Raw genomic sequence first — 20602 nt, forward strand, 5'->3', positions numbered from 1 at the left:
CCATTCCATCATGGCTGATTTATTATCTCTCTCAACTCCGTATTAAAAGTCTGTAATTCTAGTTTTTTTAAAATGTAGGAAACATCAACAGGTCAACTCTCCAAACCTGCTCCTGTATTTGCAGTGGATCCAGTCTTAGCCTCAAGGTTATTACTCTGCTCTCTTCCCATAACCCATGTTCACAGATTAACTGTCAATCTCTAGTTTACATACACTCAGTGTCCACTTTAGTAGGTACAAATATCTAATCAGCCAATCAGGTGGCAGCAGCAATATATAAAAACATGCAGACATGGTCAAGAGGTTCAGTTCTTGTTCAGACCAAATGTCAGGATTGGGGAGGAATGTGATCCAAGTGACTTTGACCATGGGATGATTGTTGGTGCCCGATGGGGTGGTTTTGAGTATCTCAGAAACTGCTGATCTCCTGGGATTTTCTCACTCAACAGTCTCTAGACTTTACAGAGAAATGTCCAGTGAGCATTCGGTCTGTGGGTGAAAACACCTCGTAATGAGAGAGATCAGAGGAGAATGGCCAGACTGGTTTGAGCTGACAGGAAAGCGATCGTAATAAAAAGTTGTTTTAAGTGTTTCACTGGACTTGGGCACTACTGGCCCGAGTTAAATAGATCTGCGTTTCTCATAGACCATATATATGAATCAGGGTTTTTTGTGGAGTTATTTGCGGTAAGATTTTATTATGATATCTGCTCTAATCTGGATTATTTTCAGTGTGAACTCAACAAATTTAGAATTTAATCCAGATAATAACATTACACCCTTTTCTTGTGCTTTCAGGACTTGGAGCTACTGGCTGTCTTTCTTGGTTTGGTAACTGCCTCTCCTTTGGCTTTCAAACATCAAGAGGTGTCCATCAGACTTCTGGGATTGTGTTGAACCCCATCACTTGCTTCACCTTCTGCCACAAGCCAGCAATTAGCGTTCACTAGAGAGTCTCCTCCGAGAAATTTGACCCACAGGAGCTATGAACCCAAACCAGCTGAGTCCTGAGCCCCAGACAGCACTGAGTCCAAAGCCTTGCAGCAACCTCCCTAGTAGCTGTGGGCAAGTCCACTCCTCCATCGCCTCTCCAGCAAGCGGCTTGGCAGCCAGCCCCTTTCCCGCAGCAGGTTTGGGCATCATGCAGAACATGACCAGCCCTGGAACCTACATCCAGATCCCCACCAACGCCGAGGTCCGCTGCATCTCCACGCTCTCCTTGCCCCCAGCGGTCCAGAGGAAGATCTACGGTGGAGCCTGCAGCCCGCCGAAGGGCAGTGACAGTAGCAAGCCCTCCATTGCCATCTACATCTACCCTGTCAACCCAATCAAGCTGTCTGAGGCCAAGCGCCTTCTTCCTTTGACACACAAGCCATTGTCGCCAGACTGTGGAGCTAAGGGTGTGACTGATTCAGAGGAGAAGCCCATTTCTCCACCAGCCCAAGTGCCAAATAAGAAAACATCCTCAAGGAGACAGGACATCAAAATAAATCAACCTGCAAAGGATGCTATTGTTACCCCAACACCTGTTTCAGTTAAATTTTGTAATAACCTGGCCTCTCAGGTGCTGAAAACATACGTGAAGCTGCAGGGGAAAGGGGGATGCATGGACGACTTGATGCAGACTTACTTCAACAATCCACTGGAGGTCAAGTCTGCCAATTCGTTCAAAGACAATGCCCTGCTCCTCTTCAATGGGCAGCTGTTTTTCCTCGCCCAGAAAGGCACTGAAATACCTGCCGCGGCAATGAAAGGGAAGCCGTTGGCAAGGGAATCGGATGCGCAGGAGCCCAGCATGGTTGAAGGGGAGACAGGTTGCTTTGAGCATAGGATTGATACTGGTCAGATCTCCACCAGCTCTTCAGCTGCAAGGCGTGAGATTGATCCACAGGCATCGAAGCGGGAACACGAGACCAATAGGAAAGAATGCACTGCAAAGGGAGGTGATGGCTTAAATTGCCCTTCCAAACCTCGGCAAAATGGATTGGAGATGTCGCAGCAGGTGAAATGCTTTCATGACTACTGTTTAACATTGGTGGACCATGTAGTTAGCTTCTGTACAACTGTTTAGCTGATAATAATAATAATTTTCACAGCCTGACCTCATTGTCTTATTCGGCAGTGATTTCTTGAGCAATGTCTATTTCATACTATAGACAATCTGCAGATTATGGGGTTCTGTTCCTGAGAGCTGTTCATTGCTCAAACTGTCCGTATTTGGAAATGAGCAACAGTTCTGTCTGCCACAACAAGCTGGATTTCCTGGTGGCTACCCATTTTAACTCCATTCCCCATTTCCATTCCTATATGTCAGTCCATTGCCTCTGCTGCTGCCACGATGAGGCTAAACTCATGTTGAAGGAGTAACAGTTCATTATGTTGTTATAAGAGCTATGGGTAACCCTAGGTAATTTCTAAAGTAAATACACGTTCGGCACAGCATTATGGGCAGAAGGGCCTGTATTGTGCTGTAGGTCTTTTATGTTTTTATGTTTCTTCTAGTCTCCAACCTGACAATGGCATGAACATCAGTTTGTTTAACTTCCACTAAATTCTCCCCCACCCCCCATCTCTTTTTTCCATTTCCCCACCTGGCTCTTCCCTTATCCTATCTCATCTCCTTACCCTCCCATCACCTACTTCTCCGTCTTCCCTTTCTCAAATCATCCACTCTTCACTCCTATCAGATTCCTTCTTCAGCCCTTTACCTCGTCCACCTATCACCTCCCAGCTTCTCAATTCATCCCCTCTCCTTCCTCACCTGCTCTCACCAACACCTGCCAGCTTGTACTCCTTCCCCTTCCTCCACCTTCTTATTCTGGCATCTTCCCCACCCTTTCCAGTCCTGATGAAGGATTTGTCCAAAATGTCATCTGCTTATTCCTCTCCATCGATGCTACCTGATCTGCTGAGTTCCTCCAGGATTTTGTGTGTGAGCTGTAGCAGTGTTTGGCAGAGGAACACAGAAACTGCTACGACAGTGAGCGAGCAGGTTCAGATTCAGGATGGCGGGTGGTCTTGCTGACCCAGTCAGCCTGCTGGGCACGCTCAGCTCTGCTCCACTCCACCCAGCCTCTGACTTGTCCAAAGAAAAGATTCTGCAGATGCTGGAAATTCAGAGCAACACACACATAATGCTGGAGAGACTCAGCAGGTCAGGCAGCATCGAGGGAGGGTTATTAAGAGTTGACGTTTTGGGCCGGTACTGGAAAGGAAGGAGGAAGAAACCAGAATAAGAAGGTGGGGAGAGGGGAAGGAATAAAAGCTGGTAGGTGATAGGGGAGGGGGAGAATGAAGTGAGAAGTTGGGAGGGGATCGGTGAAAGAGGTGAAGGGCTGAAGAAGGAGGAACCTGACTGAAGAAGAGAGTGGACCTTGGGCGAAAGAGAACTAGAAACCGGTGATAGGTGGGTGAGGAGAAGAGAAGAGGTACGAGGGGAGAAATTACCAGAAGTTCCATAAATTGATGTTCTTGCTGCCAGCTTGGAGGCTACCCAGACGGAATATGAGAGGTTGCTCCTCCAGCCTGAGAGTGGCCTCATTTTGGCTGTGCAGGATCCCATATATTGGAATGCAAATTGGAACTGGAACTGGAATTAAAATGATGGGACACTGGGAAGATATCCCTGTTGTGGATGGAGCAAAAGTGTTCAACAGTGTGCCTCCCCCCCCCGGATTTTTACAGCTTTGTCAGGTTGTGGGGTGAGGAGAGAAGGCATGCAGAAATGGCCACTCTCCACCCAGCAGAAGATGCCTGGAGCCTCACGTTATCTGATTCACCCATCCCCTTCCCCTTCCCCTTGAATGTAGAGGATGTCCATAAGTCTGATGTTTATAACCCGGGGAGGAGCTGTATGTGTAGCTGTCCATAATAATTCAAAAGAATGGTAGCCTCCTGTGTCCTGATTGAAGGGTATCAGCCCAAAATGTCAACCGTTTATTTCCCCTTCATAGATGCTGCCTGACGTGTGGAGATCCTCCAGTATTTAATGTGCGTTGCTCTGGATTCGCAGCATCTGCAGAATCGCTTGTATTTCCAACTTTATAACACATTGTGTATGGCTAGGCTGGAATATTGTGTGCAGTCCTGGTAGCCACACTACTGGAGGGAGGTGATTGCAGTGCAGTAGGTCAGAATAGATTCACCGGGAATGGACAATTGGAACATTGAGGAGAAAATGAGTTGGCTTGGGGGAGGGATCTGATAGAAGTATTCAAAATCATGTGAGACACAGGGTAGAAAGGAAGATGTTTCTCTTCTCCCCCCTGCCCCCCGATCCGGCAGAGATGTCTGAGACCCAAGGGGATATAATTCCAGAGGGTGTAGGTTGAAGGTGAGAAGTAAGGAGTGGGGCAATACTTCCTTTTGCCTTGAGGGTGGTTGAAGTCTGGAATGTAGTGTCTCAAAAGGTGATGGAGACAGGTACTCTCAAGATGTTTAAGAAGCATGTGAATCGCCAAGGTATGGTAGGCTGTGGTTCAGTGGGATTAATATCAAGTTCATTCAACCATTCTTGAAAACCCACGAATACAGCCAAAAGAAACAGTGTTACTCCGGAGCCAAAGTATAAAACACAATACCAACAGTCATACACAGCACAAGGCACACATATAGCAAATGTAAAACAGCAGTAAAATACAGTCACATTGAGTCCCTGAATGTTGCGGCTATCTGCCGTTGAACATAATACAGCTTGTCTTCTGCTGAGTGAACACTGGGGGGCAGAGCTGACTCCAGTACGGATGCTGTAGCACTCTGGTGGAGCATACCAACTCCGCCTCTCTCCTGGGCGGCTGCAAACAGCCAGCACCGTGGCTTGAGACTGTGCAGCTCCCCTGCTGTCTGCACTGAAGCTTGCCAATAAAACAGTGAATTGAGCTTGTGCTATTCCTCATTACTGATGTCCCACAAGGTCTTGCGATCACAAGAAAAGCACTAGGACAGTTACTTGCTGCTAGACTGCAAATCGTTGATGGGGTGAACTTGCAGTATTTTCTTAATGTCCACCAGGGTTTTGTGATCATAACCAATATGTTTTTTTAAAAAAGGCAATAACACCTTTGTTGACCCCATAGAAGCTGCTGTGTCGAAGTGTGCTGCCATCTTCCCGGAAGTGATATGGATGTGTAGTTGATGTTGGGCGTAGATGTGGCTGTATGACTGTGATTTTGTGGGCTTATGTCAAGTGGCTCCCTGCTTTCAAAGTTCAAAGTACATATATGTCACCATATACAACCTTGAGGGCCTGGATGGCAGGGGTCCCTGATGATAGGTGCGACAGCGCTCTATGTTGATATGTTTGTTATGGGAAGGGCTTTACCTGTGATAGACTGGGCTGTATCCACTACCTTTGTAGGTCATTTGTGTTGCCATACCAGGCTGTGTTGCAACTAGTCAGAATACACTCCACCGTAGATTTATAGAAGTTTGTTAAAGTTTTAAATATCATGCCAAAGCTTTGCAAACTTCTAAGAATGGAAAGGCATTGCTGTGTTTTCTTGCGTGCTGGGCCCAGGACAGATGTTTTGAAATGATAACACTGAGAAATTTAAAGTTGCTGTCCCTCGCCACCTCTGATACATGATGAGGTCTAGCTCATGGACCTCCAATTTCCTCCTCCTTGTTGACATTGAGTGAGAGGTTGTTTTGGCACCACTCAGCCAGATATTGTGATTAGTGTGATTATACTCACTGCTTCTTACCTTTAACCATTACCTTTGTTCTGTCCCCTGCCGGAATTCTCTCTTCCCAACAACGTCTCTCCGAATCAATAAAGTGGATTTGGTTAATTGAAGCAGCTGCTCATTTGTGACAACCCTCAAAGAGCAAAAACTAATCGAGAAAATAGCCGGGATTCCCTTCATCTATTTGGGAGACAATGCTGCTGCTTAATCAGGGCAGGAGATTGTTGCTGAACAGTTTCTAACTAGCGCCAGTTGTGTGCACTTGTGTGACCATTAGACACAACATGCTTCGAGTGAACTGTTTTTAAATAGCATCAGTTGTATGTGTTTGTGTTCAGAAATCAGTGTTTTGTCACTGATAGTGGGTGAGAAATAAGCAGTAAGACAACTCTAAACTGTTTACTCACAAGTATTTAGGCTTGGAGAAACAGTCAGGAGCGAAAATGAAACAATTGACAATCATCTTGAATGATACAACGAAAATGAAGATTTGGAGGATACAATCGTCGATAGCATTGTATGAAGGCAGTCTATTATGTACACTGTCTGTCTGCGCTGATTTTGTTTATTTACAGTCAGAAGAGTGCAACAGAGATGAATTAGAAACTATTACCCAGTTTTATTGTACTGTAGTAGTATTAATAGTGTTCTAATTTGTTCTGTATTTCATTAACATACAGAATTTGTTACTCAGTTTGCTTTTTTTATACCTATTTTCATGGAACTAACTAATTGGGGCAGCTGCTTAATTGGGCCTAAATGCATTCGGACATATGGGGACCAGTGCATCCTTCCTATAAAGGGGTGACCAGAACTGAACACAATATTCCAAGTGTAGTCTGACCAGGGTTTCATACAGCTGCATTATTACCTTGTGGCTCTTGAACTCAGTCCCCTGACTAATGAGGGCTAACACACGATATGCCTTCTTAACCACCCTGTCAACTTGTGCTGCAGCTTTGATAGCTCTAAGGACATGGACCTGAAGATCCCTCTGTCCCTCCACTGTCAAAAAATGTATCTGCTTTTCTGTGTTTATCAGTTCTCTAATGGGTCTGCAATTACTTCACAAATAATATTCTTGAAGGACGATTACTTATGTATCATAAATACAGCTCAGTGACTGTTATACCCCTTTGGAAAAATTAAAAATATTTTATGGTTTTCACAGTGTATTTACCATATTTTACTATGACCAATACAAGATTGAAGTAATAAGCTTATATTATTCTGATGTTAGAATCAGAATTAGATTTACTATCATTGACTGATGTGGTGAAATTTGTTGTTTTAAGCATTCAATTATTTTTAATATAGAGTGGATTCTGGTTAATTGGGCCATCGGTTAATTGGACCACCAACTTACTTGGGACACTCTTGAAGAACAAAAACAAATCAAGAAAATAGCCGGGATTACTTTCACTTATTTGGGACAGGAGACTGTTGCCTAATATTTTCTGACTAGTGTCAGTCATGTGCACATCATTTGATTGTTAGACACTACACCGTGCTTTGAGTGACAGTTTTTAAATAGCGTTCGTTGTATGTATTTGTGTTCAAAAAGCAGTGATTTTTGTCACTGATAGTTGGCGAGAAATAAGCAGAAAGATCATTCAGAACTGTTTTGCTCATTGCAGCTTCAAGTATCATTTCCCGATCGGTCGGGGCATCAAAGGATATGGTGAGAAGACAGGTGTATGGGGTTGAGTGGAATCCAGGATCAGCCATGATGGAATGGTGGAGTAGACTCGATGGGCTGAATGGCCTAATTCTGCTCCTTTGCCTTATGGTCTTATTCAGGCTTGGAAATGCCAGAAATGGTCAGGAGTGAAAATCAAACAATTTCACTACTTCAAGTTTGGAACTATGAAGAACTTGAAGTTATCAACCATCATCTCAAATGTTACCTTTGGTCCCCACTCGACATTCACCTCATACCAGTGGCTCAAAGTAGGGTTTCCATGTAACAGTGACCATCCCCCCGTGCACTGCTTCAACAGGCGGGCTAAACCAGGTGGGGGTATCCACCGAGCCTCATACCCCAGTGAGATAGAGACATACTTTTCTTAGTTTTCCAAGTCAGCTCTCTCAAATTGGGAAGATTGATCAATAGGGAGATCTAACGGCCAGGAAGGTGTTTCTGCAATGCTATGTAGAGAGTATGACAAGGCACAGAAGAAGTCGTGGTCATCCACTATAACCCAGGAAGACTCAGTTGTGATGTCTACTTGTACCACAAGACCCTATCTTCCAAGGTCGAGAGAGTTGAACTGACGCAGTGCATCAGATCTTGCACTTTAATAACTCGCTTGTACAGGTTCCACTGTCATTGTCAGACATGATGGACCCACCAGTAATATGGTAGTGCTCTAATTTGATGTACATAACTTGTTACTCCGTTAAATGGTGGTTTGTCTTTTGTATACCTTTTAACAATTTCCATGAAACTTCAGCTAATTGGAGCAGCCATTTAATTGGGCCAATACATACTGGTCCTGATGTTTCCCAATTAACCAGAATCCACTGTATTTCTTATTGTAAGGTATAGTTTTTATTGAATATAAAAAATTACTACTAGTTACAATATGAAATATATAGAAAATCGTAAGTAATGAAACAGGAGAGTAAAATAGTGAGGTAGTGTTCGTGGGTTTATTGCCCATTCAGAAATATGATGGCGGAGGGGAAGAAGCTGTTCCTGAAACATTGAGGGTGTGTTGTCAGATGCCTGTACCTCCTCTCTAATACTAATAATGAGAAGAGGGCATATCTTAGATAGTAGGAGTCCTTAATGATAGATGCTGTCTTTTTGAGGCATCACCTTTTGAAGGTGTCCTGGATGCTGTGGAGGCTGGTGCCCGTGATGGAGCTGGCTGAGTTCACAACTTCGTGCAGTTTTTACTGATTCTGAGCAGTGACCCCTCCATACCAGACGGTGACACAATGCGCTCCACCAGGCATCTGTGGACATTTGCAAGAGTATTTTTCAAAGTCAAAGTATAATTTATTCTCTTTTCTTTATCAACCTTTTTATTAATTTAAAAAAAAGTACAAACAAGAGGAGAATTATCTCAAATATCTGTATGGATAACAATACATATAAAAGGTAAAATAAACATTATCAAGATCATACATAGTATTAATCTAATAATATATCATAAAAAATAAGATAATCAATTCTCTTATCATTTCATTAAAAAGGAAAAAAAATTAAGAAACTTTTATAATTCTTTATATGTATAAAAAAAGAACCCCACTATTCTCTATAAACAAAAACAAAAGGTAAAAAAAAAGAAAAAGAAAAAAAAGGGACTGGGCAGCCCATTCTGAGAATAAAAGCAAGAAGAAAGAGAAACTTTCTGATCAAATCCAAAGTTTCGAGAAAGTAACTGGAAGAGCAATAAATCAAACCATATGAAAATATTGAAATATTGAATAAAAGGTCACCAGGTTTCTTCAAATTTAAAGGATGTATAATTTATTATTATCAGAGTACATGCATATCACCACATACAACCCTGAGATTCTTTTTCCTGCAGGCATACTAAGCAAATCTATAGAACTGTAACTGTAAACAGGATCAATGAACAACAAACTGTGCAAATACAGATATAAATAAATAGCAATAATTAACAAGAGAATGAAATAATGAGATAAAGAGTCTTAAAGTGAGACAATCACTTGTGGGAACACCAGAAATAAAATGACTGTAGTTATGCTCTTGTGTTCAAGAGCCTGATGGTTAAGGGATTGTAACTGTTCTTGAACCTGGTGGTACGAGTCCTAAGGCACTTGTACCTTCTACCTGATGGTAACAGTAAGAAAAGAGCATGGCCTGAGTGATGAGGGTCTTTGATGATGGATGCTGCTTATCTATGGCAACATTTCATGTGGGTGTGCTCAATGAATGGGAGGGCTTTACACATGATGCATTTGTCCGAATCCACTACCTTTTGTAGGATTTTCCTCTCAAAGGCTTTGGTGTTCCCATACCAAGCCATAATGCAGCCAGTCACCACACTTTCCACCACACATCTGTAGAAGTTTGACAAGGTTTTTGATGTTATGCCAATTCTCTGCAGACTCCTGAGGAAGTAAAGGTGCTGTCTTGCTTCGCAATAATATTTATATGACGTGCCCAGGACAGGTCCTCTGAGATAGTGACACCCAGGAGTTTAAAGTTACTGACCCTCTCCACCTCTGATCCTCCAATGATTACTGGCTCATGCACCTCTAGTTTCCTCTCCTGAAGTCTACAATCAGTTCCTTGGTCTTGCTGACATTGAGTTAGAGGTTGTTGTTATTACACCACTCAGCCAAGTTTTCAATCTCCTTCCTGTATGCTGATATGACCCACAACAGTGGTGTCATCAGCAAATTTGTATATGGTGTTGGGGCTGTCTTTGGTGACAAATCCAGTTTCCTGGAACTCCTAATGAAATATAACCATTGGCATGCTGTCGTCATGATCACATCAATGGGATGGATAGATCTTCAGAGATGTTGGCACCCAGCTACTTAAAACTGCTCACATTTTCCAGTGCTGACCCCTGAACTAGGACCTTTAGATGACCACTTGAATCATCCAGGTACACAGGGCTATGGACCAAGTGCTGGAGATGGAATTGTTGTGGATGGATATCAGGGGTGGGTTTAATGGGCTGAACCATGTGACTGTGAGTATGACGTTCTCCCTCTTGAAGGTCTCCTCAATTCTGGGGAGGCTAATGCCCATTTTTACGTATGCATGGAGCAAGAATGACAACAGAGTAGTGCAATTAAACCTTTTTTATTGAGTCATGTTAGTAATGGTACATGCTGGGTAACTTGCAGTCTGCGAATGATGAACAGGGCCCGCCGAGACAAAAGTGTAGGTTTTTGAAAAGTCTACGCCCAAAAGACAGTGCTTGCTGTGAGTAGGAGGCCCATTGAATTCACTGTGCTATCAAAGAGCCGCATGTGCGCCCGCCACATTCTCACAATCGGTCTGATACGGTACACCCATGGTGGAGCTGGCTGAGTTTACCATTATCTGTAGTTTTTCCCCTTTTGTCCCAATGGTTCCCAAATAATAATTATTGCTCCCAGTAATTGGTTAGATTTTCCTTCTCTTGCCTCACTTTGGAAAATCCATGTAGCTAGTGAACCGCATATTCTCAATTCCCACACGCACCTTCTCAAAGCAGCTGAGGCTCTGATGGTTCTTCAGCTGTCTCACAGGCACTTTGGAAAAATTATACCTATTTAGAAATACAGTGTGCAATAGGCCTTTCCAGCCTCTTGAGCTGTACCACGCAGCTTCCACTGATTAAACCCTACCCTAACCACTGGGCAATTTACAATGGTCAATTAACCTACTAACTGTTATGTCTTTGGACTGTGGGAGGAAGCTGAGCACCCAAAGGGAACCTTTGCATTCCATGGGGAGGGCGTATACACTCCTTATAGAGGATGCAAGAATTGAGCTCTGGCCTCTGGAGCACTCCAAGCTGTAATAGCATCGTGCCAACCCTGGCGCCCAGTTCTGTGAGTGATGACTGCCAGAGTGGGTGTGATTATTGGTCCTGCTTCATCATCATGCGGTGTTGTGAGGAACTGACTGCAGGGTTTTAGCTTTTGTTTGTGTGCATTTGTCTATGATTGGGGTGAATATTGTTTGGAGCTTTAAAGTCTGTCTGTTGATATTTGTTTCCACAATTCACACTCAGTAGCCAGGAATGAGACCCGATGTGGTCTTCTGCTGAGGTAGCCCATCCACTTCAACGTTCCGAGATGCTGTCTTGCACACCACTGTTGTAATGTGTGGTTACTTGAGATACTGTCACCTTCCTGTTGGTTTGAACCAGTCTGGACATTCCCCTCTGACCTCTCTCATTAACAGGCATTTTTGCTCATGGAACTGCTACTCACCAGATGTTTTATGTTTCTTTCCCCATCCTCTGTAAACTCCAGAGACTGTTGTGTGTGAAAATCCCAGGAGATCAGCAGTATCTGAGATACTCAAACCACCCCGTTTCGCACCACCAATCATTCCATGGTCGTAGTTACTTAGATCACATTTCTTCCCTATTCTGATGTTTGGTCCGTACAGCAACTGAACCTCTTGACCATGTCTGCTTACTTTTGGGCATTGCATTGCTGTCACACGATTGGCTGATTAGATATTTGCATTAACGAGCAGGTGTACCTAATAAAGTGGACATTGCGTGTGTTGCAAGGAAACTCCTGTTTAGACAGTTAAAACCTTTCTTATCTTACATTGAGTGAGAATGCCTTTGAAGTTGGTATTCTCACGAACCGAAACTTTATGGTTAAAAATGCAGGCCCCTGATACATGGTTTAAACCAGTCCTGATGAAGGGTCCCTGCCTGAAACGTTGACTGTTCACTCCATAGATTCTGCCTGGCCTCGTGAGTTCTTCCAGCATTTTGTGTGTGTTGCTCTGCATTTCCAGCATCTGCAGAATCTCTTGTGTTTATAGTTTAAATGAGTGGTCTTTCTGTCTTGGAAGTTGTTTTTAAGACAGGTGAAGGCCTTAAACTGAAAATGGTAGCGTTCAACTGAATATTTTTACACTTAAAAAATAGGGTAGCTTTTTAAGTACAAGTCTGATTTAAGGCTATGCAATTTTTAAGGAAAATATTTGATTATTGTTGATATTGTGTGGGTGCCATGGGAGCATAATGGTTCGCACAATGCTATTACAGCTTGGGGTTTCGGAGTTCAATTCTGACACCATCTGTAAGGAGTCTGTACATCCCTCCCCCCATAACTGTGTAGGTTTTCTCCCAAAGCCAAAGATGTACTGTTTGGTAGGTTAATTCATCATTGTAAATTGTCCCATGACTAGGCTAGGGTTAAATCAAGGGTTGCTGGATGGCATGGGTTGAAGGGCCAGAAGGGCCTATTCTGTGTTGTATCTCTAAATAAAAATAAAATAATGGTATTCAGTATTTTGAGGAATACCTGCATTATTTGCCTATCAAGATGACATGTCTTCATTAAGCAAGGGTTCGTAGAATGATGTTATGTCTTTTGAAGCTATGGGAATTGTGCTGCTTTGGTAACAACACTGTGAGCAGCTGTGAAACAGAACCTCTGACATGTGAGCTGCGTCTGTTTTTAGTCTGGCGACACTGGGGGCACAGGAACTGAGGAACGACTGCAGTACCGGCTCTCGGAGTTGCTCTGCTCCTGATACCTTCATTCACTCTGGAGTAGTTTGTTGTGAATTCTTTCTGTCTCCCCTTCTGCTTGCTCATCGATGCAGGGAATGATAGCAACACAGGCAAAATGTTGGAGAAACTCAGCAGGTCAGGCAGCATCTATGGAAATGAATAAACAGTCGATGTTTTGAGCCGAGATCCTTCATCGGGACTGGAAAGAATACAATTGAGGGGGAGGGGAAGGAAGATAGCTAGAAGCAGGTGATAGGTGAAGCCAGGTGGGTAGGAAAGGTAAAGGACCGGAGAGAAAGGAATCTGATAGGAGGTGAGCGTACTATAGGAGAAAGGGAAGGAAGAGACTTGGGTGAGGAGAAGAGTTACGAGGACAGAGTGGGGAATAGAAGAAGAGGGAAGGGGGAGAGGAAAAGAAAAAGAGGGAAAAAATACCGGAAGGAGAAATCGATGTTCATCATTAAGAATGAATTAATAACCATGTCAAGCACTTCCCCTTTAACATTCCACCCCATTTCTTAACTAACATAACTGAATGGAAATATAGGGCATATGATAGTATGTTTTTTTCTGAATAGTGTGTCATATCATGTTGTCCTGCAACTGTCTGTAAGAAGTTTTTATGTTCTCCCCATGACTATGTGGGTTTCTTTGGGTGCTCTGGTTTCCACCCACAGTCCAAAGACATGCGGGTTAATTGGACACGTGTATTTGGGTGGTGTGTGCCTGTTGGGCTAGAGGGGCCTGATACCATGCTGAATCTCTAAACTTTAAAAAATATAATTTGAGGGAAACACTATTATCTATTGTAAGTTCAATACTCCTATGCATTTTGTGTACTCTTTTTTTTTCCCTGCAGATTGTGAAGTGGCTGCCGAATTCTCTCCCAGCAAGCTGTGTGAGAAGGCCTATGTTCTCCGAAAACAGGGACTTGCTCCTAAAAGCAGGCATCCATTATGATGTCAGTGTTTGTCTTCACAGAATCTCCTTGAGTGGCAATGCTGACACTTCGGTTCACCGGGTGGAACGTCCTGCAGGAAGTATTCCGCAGCTTTGCAAAGAACCTGAACGGGTGCACTTGGAAGAATGCCCTAAGCTCTCTCGAGAGCCTGAGCTGTCAGAGATCGAGGAGTGTCTAGAGCTCACGGGGGAACCTGAGTTGAAGGCGTGCCCACAGCTTTCCAAAGAAGTTGATTTTGGAGATTTGGAAGAAAATTCTGATACCTCAAAGATTACCACGTCATTCCCATCCAAAGAATGTCCAGATCTCTCCAAAGAATCCGGGCCTGTAGTAATGGAGGAATGTGCATCCATTTTAAAAGTGCTTAAACCAGGAGAACTGGAGGGGTGCTCTAGTATCTCGAGGGAGGCCAGCCCAGTATCGCTGGAAGAAAGCCAGGGAAATTTCAAAAACAATGTCTCAGTGGCATTGCAAGAAGATAGAGGTGCCTGTGGCACGCCAAGTTCGGCAGACCTCAGAGAACAATTGGAACCTAGTGTGAACTTGAGCTGTGTGGGTTTGAAAGACTGCCAAGCAGAGTTGGACGAGGATTTCCACAGCAAAGACAGAAGGAAGCGCGAAGAGGTATTTAATTTTATTAAGAGTGTGATGGTGATCTGTGTAACGCAGAAAAACAAAACGAAGCATCGAAGTGAATGAATCTGAAATACTCAGTAGTCAAACAACTACTGAAAAACTCAGCTTTGTATATTGTAGAATTTTAATTCAGAAATTCCTTTCATGAATGAGGATAGGTACAGTGCTCCTTGAGCATAAAGTTGTCTCTGATTTCAATGTTAAGGAACCACTGTTAGGTGAGTCCAGAACATGGTCAGCACGAACTAATTTATTTCTGCAGCGTACAGGTTTCAAATCGACAGCTTGTTTTGGTGCTTTGGTTCTAATTTTGGAAACCAGGAAAACAAGCAGAAGTTTCCACAGGAGACTTCCCAGCTGCAGTTGATTATTAACTTGTGGTTAACCGGTCTGTATCAACCTGCTCACCTGCAGCTTCACTGTCACTTGCAAGTTCTTGGGCACTTTAGTCCATAGAATATACCACAGAAACAGGCCCTTCAACCTATCTAGTCCATGCTAAACTATTAATCTGCCTAGTCCCATCACCCTGCACCTGGAGCATAGCCCTCAATACCTCTCTCATCCGTGTACCTGTCTAAACTTCTCTTAAACGTTGAAATCAAACCCGAGTCCACCACTTCTGCTGTCTCGTTCCACATTCTCACCACCCCCGGAGTGAAGAAATTCCTCTTCCTATTCTCCTTAAACATTTCACCTTTTACCCTTAACCTACGACCTCTAGTCTTACCCAACTTCAGTGGAAAAAGCCTGCTTGCATTTACCCTATCTGTACCCCTCATAATTTTGTATACCTCTATCAAATCTCCCCTCATTCTCCTACGCCCCAGGGATTAAAGTCCTAATCTATTTAAACTTTTCCTTGAGACCTGGCGACATCCTTGTAAATTTTCTCTGTACTCCTAAACAAGTCACAATGCCCTATTACTAACTAACAGGGATGGCAAAAATATAGAAACATAGAAAACCTACAGCACAATACAGGCCCTTCAGCCCACAAAGTTGTGCCGAACATGTCCTTACCTTAGAACTAACTAGGCTTACCCATTGCCCTCTATTTTTCTAAGCTCCATGTATCCATCCAGGAGTCTCTTAAAAGACCCTATTGTTTCCGCCTCCACCACCAAAGCCTGAGATAATTCTGACTGAAAGGCTCTTTTAGTTAGGTCAGTCTGCTTTCTGTTTGAATGAACTAAACTCTCTCGTGGGAGTTCAGCTTTCTGGTCTTCTGAGTACACACTCTTCCTAAATTTGTGAGTTAGACGTGCACAGTTTGGACCAGAGAGCAGTGGACGGTTGACCATTGTGCAGAGTTGCACTGTGAACCAGTATGTGATTTCACTCTTGCTCTCAAGATTGTTTAATGTCATTTCCAGCCTGCAGGTCATAAAGAAGGTTGAAATAATTGTTACTCCAGATCCGATGTAGCACAAAAAAAAACCCACAATAAGATAAAGAACACAATCATAAAAAATGAGAATCAGGTTTAATATCACTGAAAATTGTTGTTTTGAAACGGCGGTACAGTGGAATACATAATAATAAGGAACTGTAAATTACAATAAGGAATGTAACAACAGTTAAGTAAGTAGTGCAAAAAGAGAGCAAAAAAAAAGTGATGGGTTCAGTGTCCATTAGAAGTCTGATGGCAGAGGCGAAGAAGCTGTTCCTGATCCTCCTCTCCTGTACCTCAGGCTCCAGAACCTCCCCCCGATGGTAGCAATGGTCAACCGTCCGCTGCCCTCTGGTCCAAACTGCAATGAGAAGAGGGCATATCCTGAATGATGGATGCTGTCTTCTCGAGGCATCGCCTTTTGAAGATGTCCTTGATGCTGGGAGGCTAGTGCTCATTATGTAGGTGGCTGAGTTTACAACTTTCATAATAAATACACCACAAAAACAATAAATGTAAGTACATAAGATAGTTTATATACATAGATTAATAGCACGTCCATAAGGTGACGCTAGGCACAGGAGCTTCTGTACATTGGGTGATTCTGACAGGAAATGATAAAAGTTGTGGTGATTGGGGGTATGGAGGGGTGGGTTAGTGGGTGGACGTGTTGATCAGCCTTACTGCTTGGGGAACGTGACAGTTTTTTGAGTCTGGTCCTGGTGTAGTTGCTATGTAGCCTCCTCCCTGACAGGAGCCTCAGGACCAACACCACCACGTTCAGGAACAGATTTTGCCCCTCGACTAACAGGCTCTTGAACCACAGGGGAGAACTTCACTCAACTTTGCTTGCCCCAACACTATATTGATTCCACAACCTAGTACTCACTTTTAAGGATTCTAGAACCTGTGTTCTTGTTATTTATTGCAATTTATTCATTATTATTGTTTTTTTTTCCTTTTCCTTTTGTACCTGCACAGTTTATGTTGACTTTTGTACATTGGTTGTTTGTTTCTGTCATGTGCAGCTTTTCATTGATTCTACTGTGTTTCTTTGTATTTACTGTGAATGTTCACAAGGAAATGGATCGCAAGGTGACATAAATGTACTCTGATAGTAAATTTACTTTGAACTTTTGACAAACAGTGCTATTGTGAACTTCGGCCACACTAAATAAACCATGTGGTCAGTTGAGATGTAACAAATGCTTGTAAATTCTGCCTCTAAGAATCCTCTGTAATAGTTTTCCCACCACTGACATAAGACTCACTGATCTATAATTCTCAGGGTTAACCTTGTTATCTCTCTTGAACATTTGCCACCCTTTAATCATCTGGTACCACTCCAATAGCCTGTCAGGATGCAAAGATCATCACCAAAGGTGCAGCAATTTCTCCTTCTCTTCCTGTAGTTTCTTGGGGTGTGTCCCATCTGGTTCTAGGGACTTAACTGTCCTAAAACTTTCAAAAATGCCATCAATTCATCTTTTGTAATGTCGCCATATTCCAGCATGACAGTGTGATCTACACTGACTTCACATTCATCACAATCCCTCTCATTGGTGAACCTGAAGTATTCTTAAGGACCTCCCCGTCTCCTCTGACTCTAAGTATGTCTCCTCTTTTATGCTTGATTGGTCATTTAGTCATTCTCCCGTTCTTCATGTACGAGGGTTTTTTTCTTAATCCTGTTGTAGTTCCTTCAGCCTACCATCCTTTCTTCGCCAGAATAGGACAATCCTATCCAGAACCCCATGCAAGTGCTCCCTAAATAAGCTCCACATTTCCGTCATGTTTCCCTGAGTACATCTGTTTAGAAATGTGGCGTGGAGAAGTCCCTTCAAGCTGTGCCACCTAGCAACCCCGACAACCCCGATCCTAACCTAATCATGGGGCAATCTTTGGACTGTGGGGGGAAACCGGAGACCCAGAGAAAACCTACACATTCCATGGGGAGACAGATAATGATGACACTAGGATTGAAATCTGAGCATGACGTCCTGAACTCTAATTGCATCATGCCAACTGTTATGCAACTGTGGTGCCCATACCGTCAGATCCTATCCCTCTCCAAGGCCATGCTAAAGTCAGGGAGTTGTAGTCACTGTCTCTGAATGCTCACGCACCGAGAGATGTGTCACTTGACCAGATTCATTATCCAGTACCTGATCCAGTTTCACCTCTCCTGTCCACATATTATGTCAGGAATTCTTCCTGGACACACCTACCAAATCCCACCCCCTCTAAACCCTTTGCACGAAGGAAGTGCCAATTGATATTCGGGAAGTTGAGGAGAATAACCCTGTTACTTTTGTAGCTTTCCAAAACCTGCCTCCCAATCTGCACCTCCGTGTCTCTGTTGCTTTTGGGGGCAGTAGTCTGTAGACTTCCAGTAGAGTGATTGTTCCCTTCCTGTTGTTGATTTCCACCCCCACTGACTCAGTGGACAATTGCTCCATGATGTCCTTTCCTTCTGCAGTTGTAGTATTCTCCCTGATCAGCAATGTCACTCCCCCTCCTATTTTGCCTCCCTCTCTGTCCCTTTTGAAACATCTGAACCCCAGAATATTGAACAGCCATTCCTGTCCTTGTGACAACCAAGTCTCATTGATTTCTCCTTCCAATTTTTTTCTCTTTTTTACCTTTTTCCCCTCCCCCTTCCCTTTTCTATTCCGCACTCGGGCCTCTTATCTCTTTTCCTCACCTGCCTATCTCCTCGCCCGAAGCCCCTCCTTCTTCCCTTTCTCCCAACATCTCTCATCTCTCCTATCAGATTTCTCCAGTCCTTTACCACCCACCTACCCAGCTTCACCTATCACCTTCTAGCTATTCTCCTTCCCTTCCCCCCACCTTTTCTGTCTTCTCCCTTCCTTTCCAGCCCTGATGAAGGGCCCCAGCCTGAAACGTGGACTGTATATTCTTTTCCATAGGTGCTGCTTGACCTGCTGAGTTCCTCCAGCATTTTGTGTGATTTACTCCATGATAATTTATTTTTATTAGTGCTTCCAGGAGTGATTGAATGTTTAGTATTCACAGTTTAAGGTAGTTGGTGTATTAAAGAGGGAGAATTGTTGAAGCAGGGTACAAAGAGGTACTTAGAATGGAGGTGGTTTTAAACATCATACTAGCTGTAAGATATAAGATTAGAATTAATGAGTCGGCCCAATGAGTCTGCTCTGCAATTTCAGCATCCCTTTCAACCCTATTCTCTTGCCTTCTCCCCATAACCTTTAACACCCTGACTAACTGCTTTAAATATATCCAATGACTTGGCCTCCACAGCAGATTGTGGCAAGCGTTTCCACAGATTCATAGTGCTCTGACTAAAGAAATTCTTCCTTATCTCTGTTCCTAATGGAAGTCCCTTTATGCTGAGTTTGTGCCTTCTGGTTCTAGACTGTCCCGCTATAGGAATCATCGTCTCCATGTCCACTCTATCTCGGCCTTTCAATATTTGGTAGGTTTCAATGAGATAGCTGAGGAAGATAACGAGTGGTCTGCAGAATTTAAACCTGCAGAGTTTGACTTGACTTCCCCCATCACCCGGGTTCAACTCCCGCCCCTGTCTGTAAGGAACTTCCATGCGCTTCATATGACCGTGTGAGTTTCCTCCCATATTCCAAGGACATACGGATTAGTATGCTCATTGGTCTCGTGGATGTAACTTATTGGCACATGCTGGGTGGGCTGCAAGAGCCTGTTACAGTGCTGTATTTCTAAATAAAATAAATAAATAAATTTAACCCAGATAAGATTTGGACTCCAGCTCCACCCGGTGCTTTTGAGTCACAGGCAAGGTAAACATTCCACTGAGCGAGTTTGTTTTGGTGAATGATATTTAATTATGAATGTAAACCAAATAACCCCATGGAATTTTGCAGGCTGTGTCCCACCGGCATTTGATGGTTTAATAAGCAGATTAACCGGACCCTGTTGCCACCTTCCTCCTTGCCAGATGGACAGACTCGAAAGTTCAAAGTAAATTTATTACCAAAGCTACATGCTTCCGTTATTAATGTTAACTTTATTTACTCTAGACCAGTGGCCCTCCACTGTTTCTGAATGTGGATTTCTCTGTCCTCTTCCACGATGATGGACACTGAGCATTGAGTTAACTTTTCTGTCATTTCCTTATTCCCCAATATAATTTCCTCCCTCCCATTCTATAAAGGATGCCACATTAATTTTAACTATCTGTTTCATTTTTACTATTTCTTACAATCTGTTTCTTATATTTCAAAGTTCAAATAAATTTATTATCAAAGTACATATATATCAGCCTGAGATTCAGTTTCTTCCGGGCATTCACAGTCGATCAAAAAGACAACAGAATTAATGAAAAACTAAACACAAAGATGGACAAACAACCAATGTGCAAAAGAAGCCAAGCTGTTCAAATATAAAACAAAAATAAGAAATAATATTGAGAACCTGAGTTGTTGAGTTCTTGAAGTTGAGTCAGTAGGTTGTGTCATCAGTTCAGTATTGAGGAGGGTGAGGTAATCAACAGGTTCAGGCCCCTGATGGTTAAAGGCTAATAACTGTTCATGTACCTGGTGGAGTGGGACAAAAGCTTCTGTACTTCTTTCCTAAAGGGAGCTGAAAGAAGAGAGCATGACTCCACCTACACAGGCACAGTTTCTATAAATTTTGATAAGTGATCATGCAATTTTGGAGTAATACTAGGTTGATTGTGCTAGGAAATGGAAGGCATAACTGCTGACTACATCTGCTCTGTCTATTCATGCTT

General features: G+C 43.2%; 1 protein-coding gene across 3 annotated transcripts in view; it reads left to right on the forward strand.

Moving 5' to 3' along the window:
- The window catches only part of LOC134344239 (uncharacterized), a 44779-nt gene that overhangs the window by 22783 nt on the left and 1394 nt on the right, over positions 1–20602 (forward strand). For all 3 annotated transcript variants that reach the window (XM_063043704.1, XM_063043706.1, XM_063043703.1), the window contains exons 2-3: positions 799–2002; positions 13722–14447. In XM_063043704.1, the coding sequence (XP_062899774.1) occupies positions 986–2002; positions 13722–14447 (1743 nt within the window). In that variant the 5' untranslated portion in view covers positions 799–985. The remainder of the gene's footprint in view (positions 1–798; positions 2003–13721; positions 14448–20602) is intronic.

This window comes from Mobula hypostoma, chromosome 3 (assembly GCF_963921235.1).
Source record: "Mobula hypostoma chromosome 3, sMobHyp1.1, whole genome shotgun sequence".
Lineage (NCBI taxonomy): Eukaryota > Metazoa > Chordata > Chondrichthyes > Myliobatiformes > Myliobatidae > Mobula > Mobula hypostoma.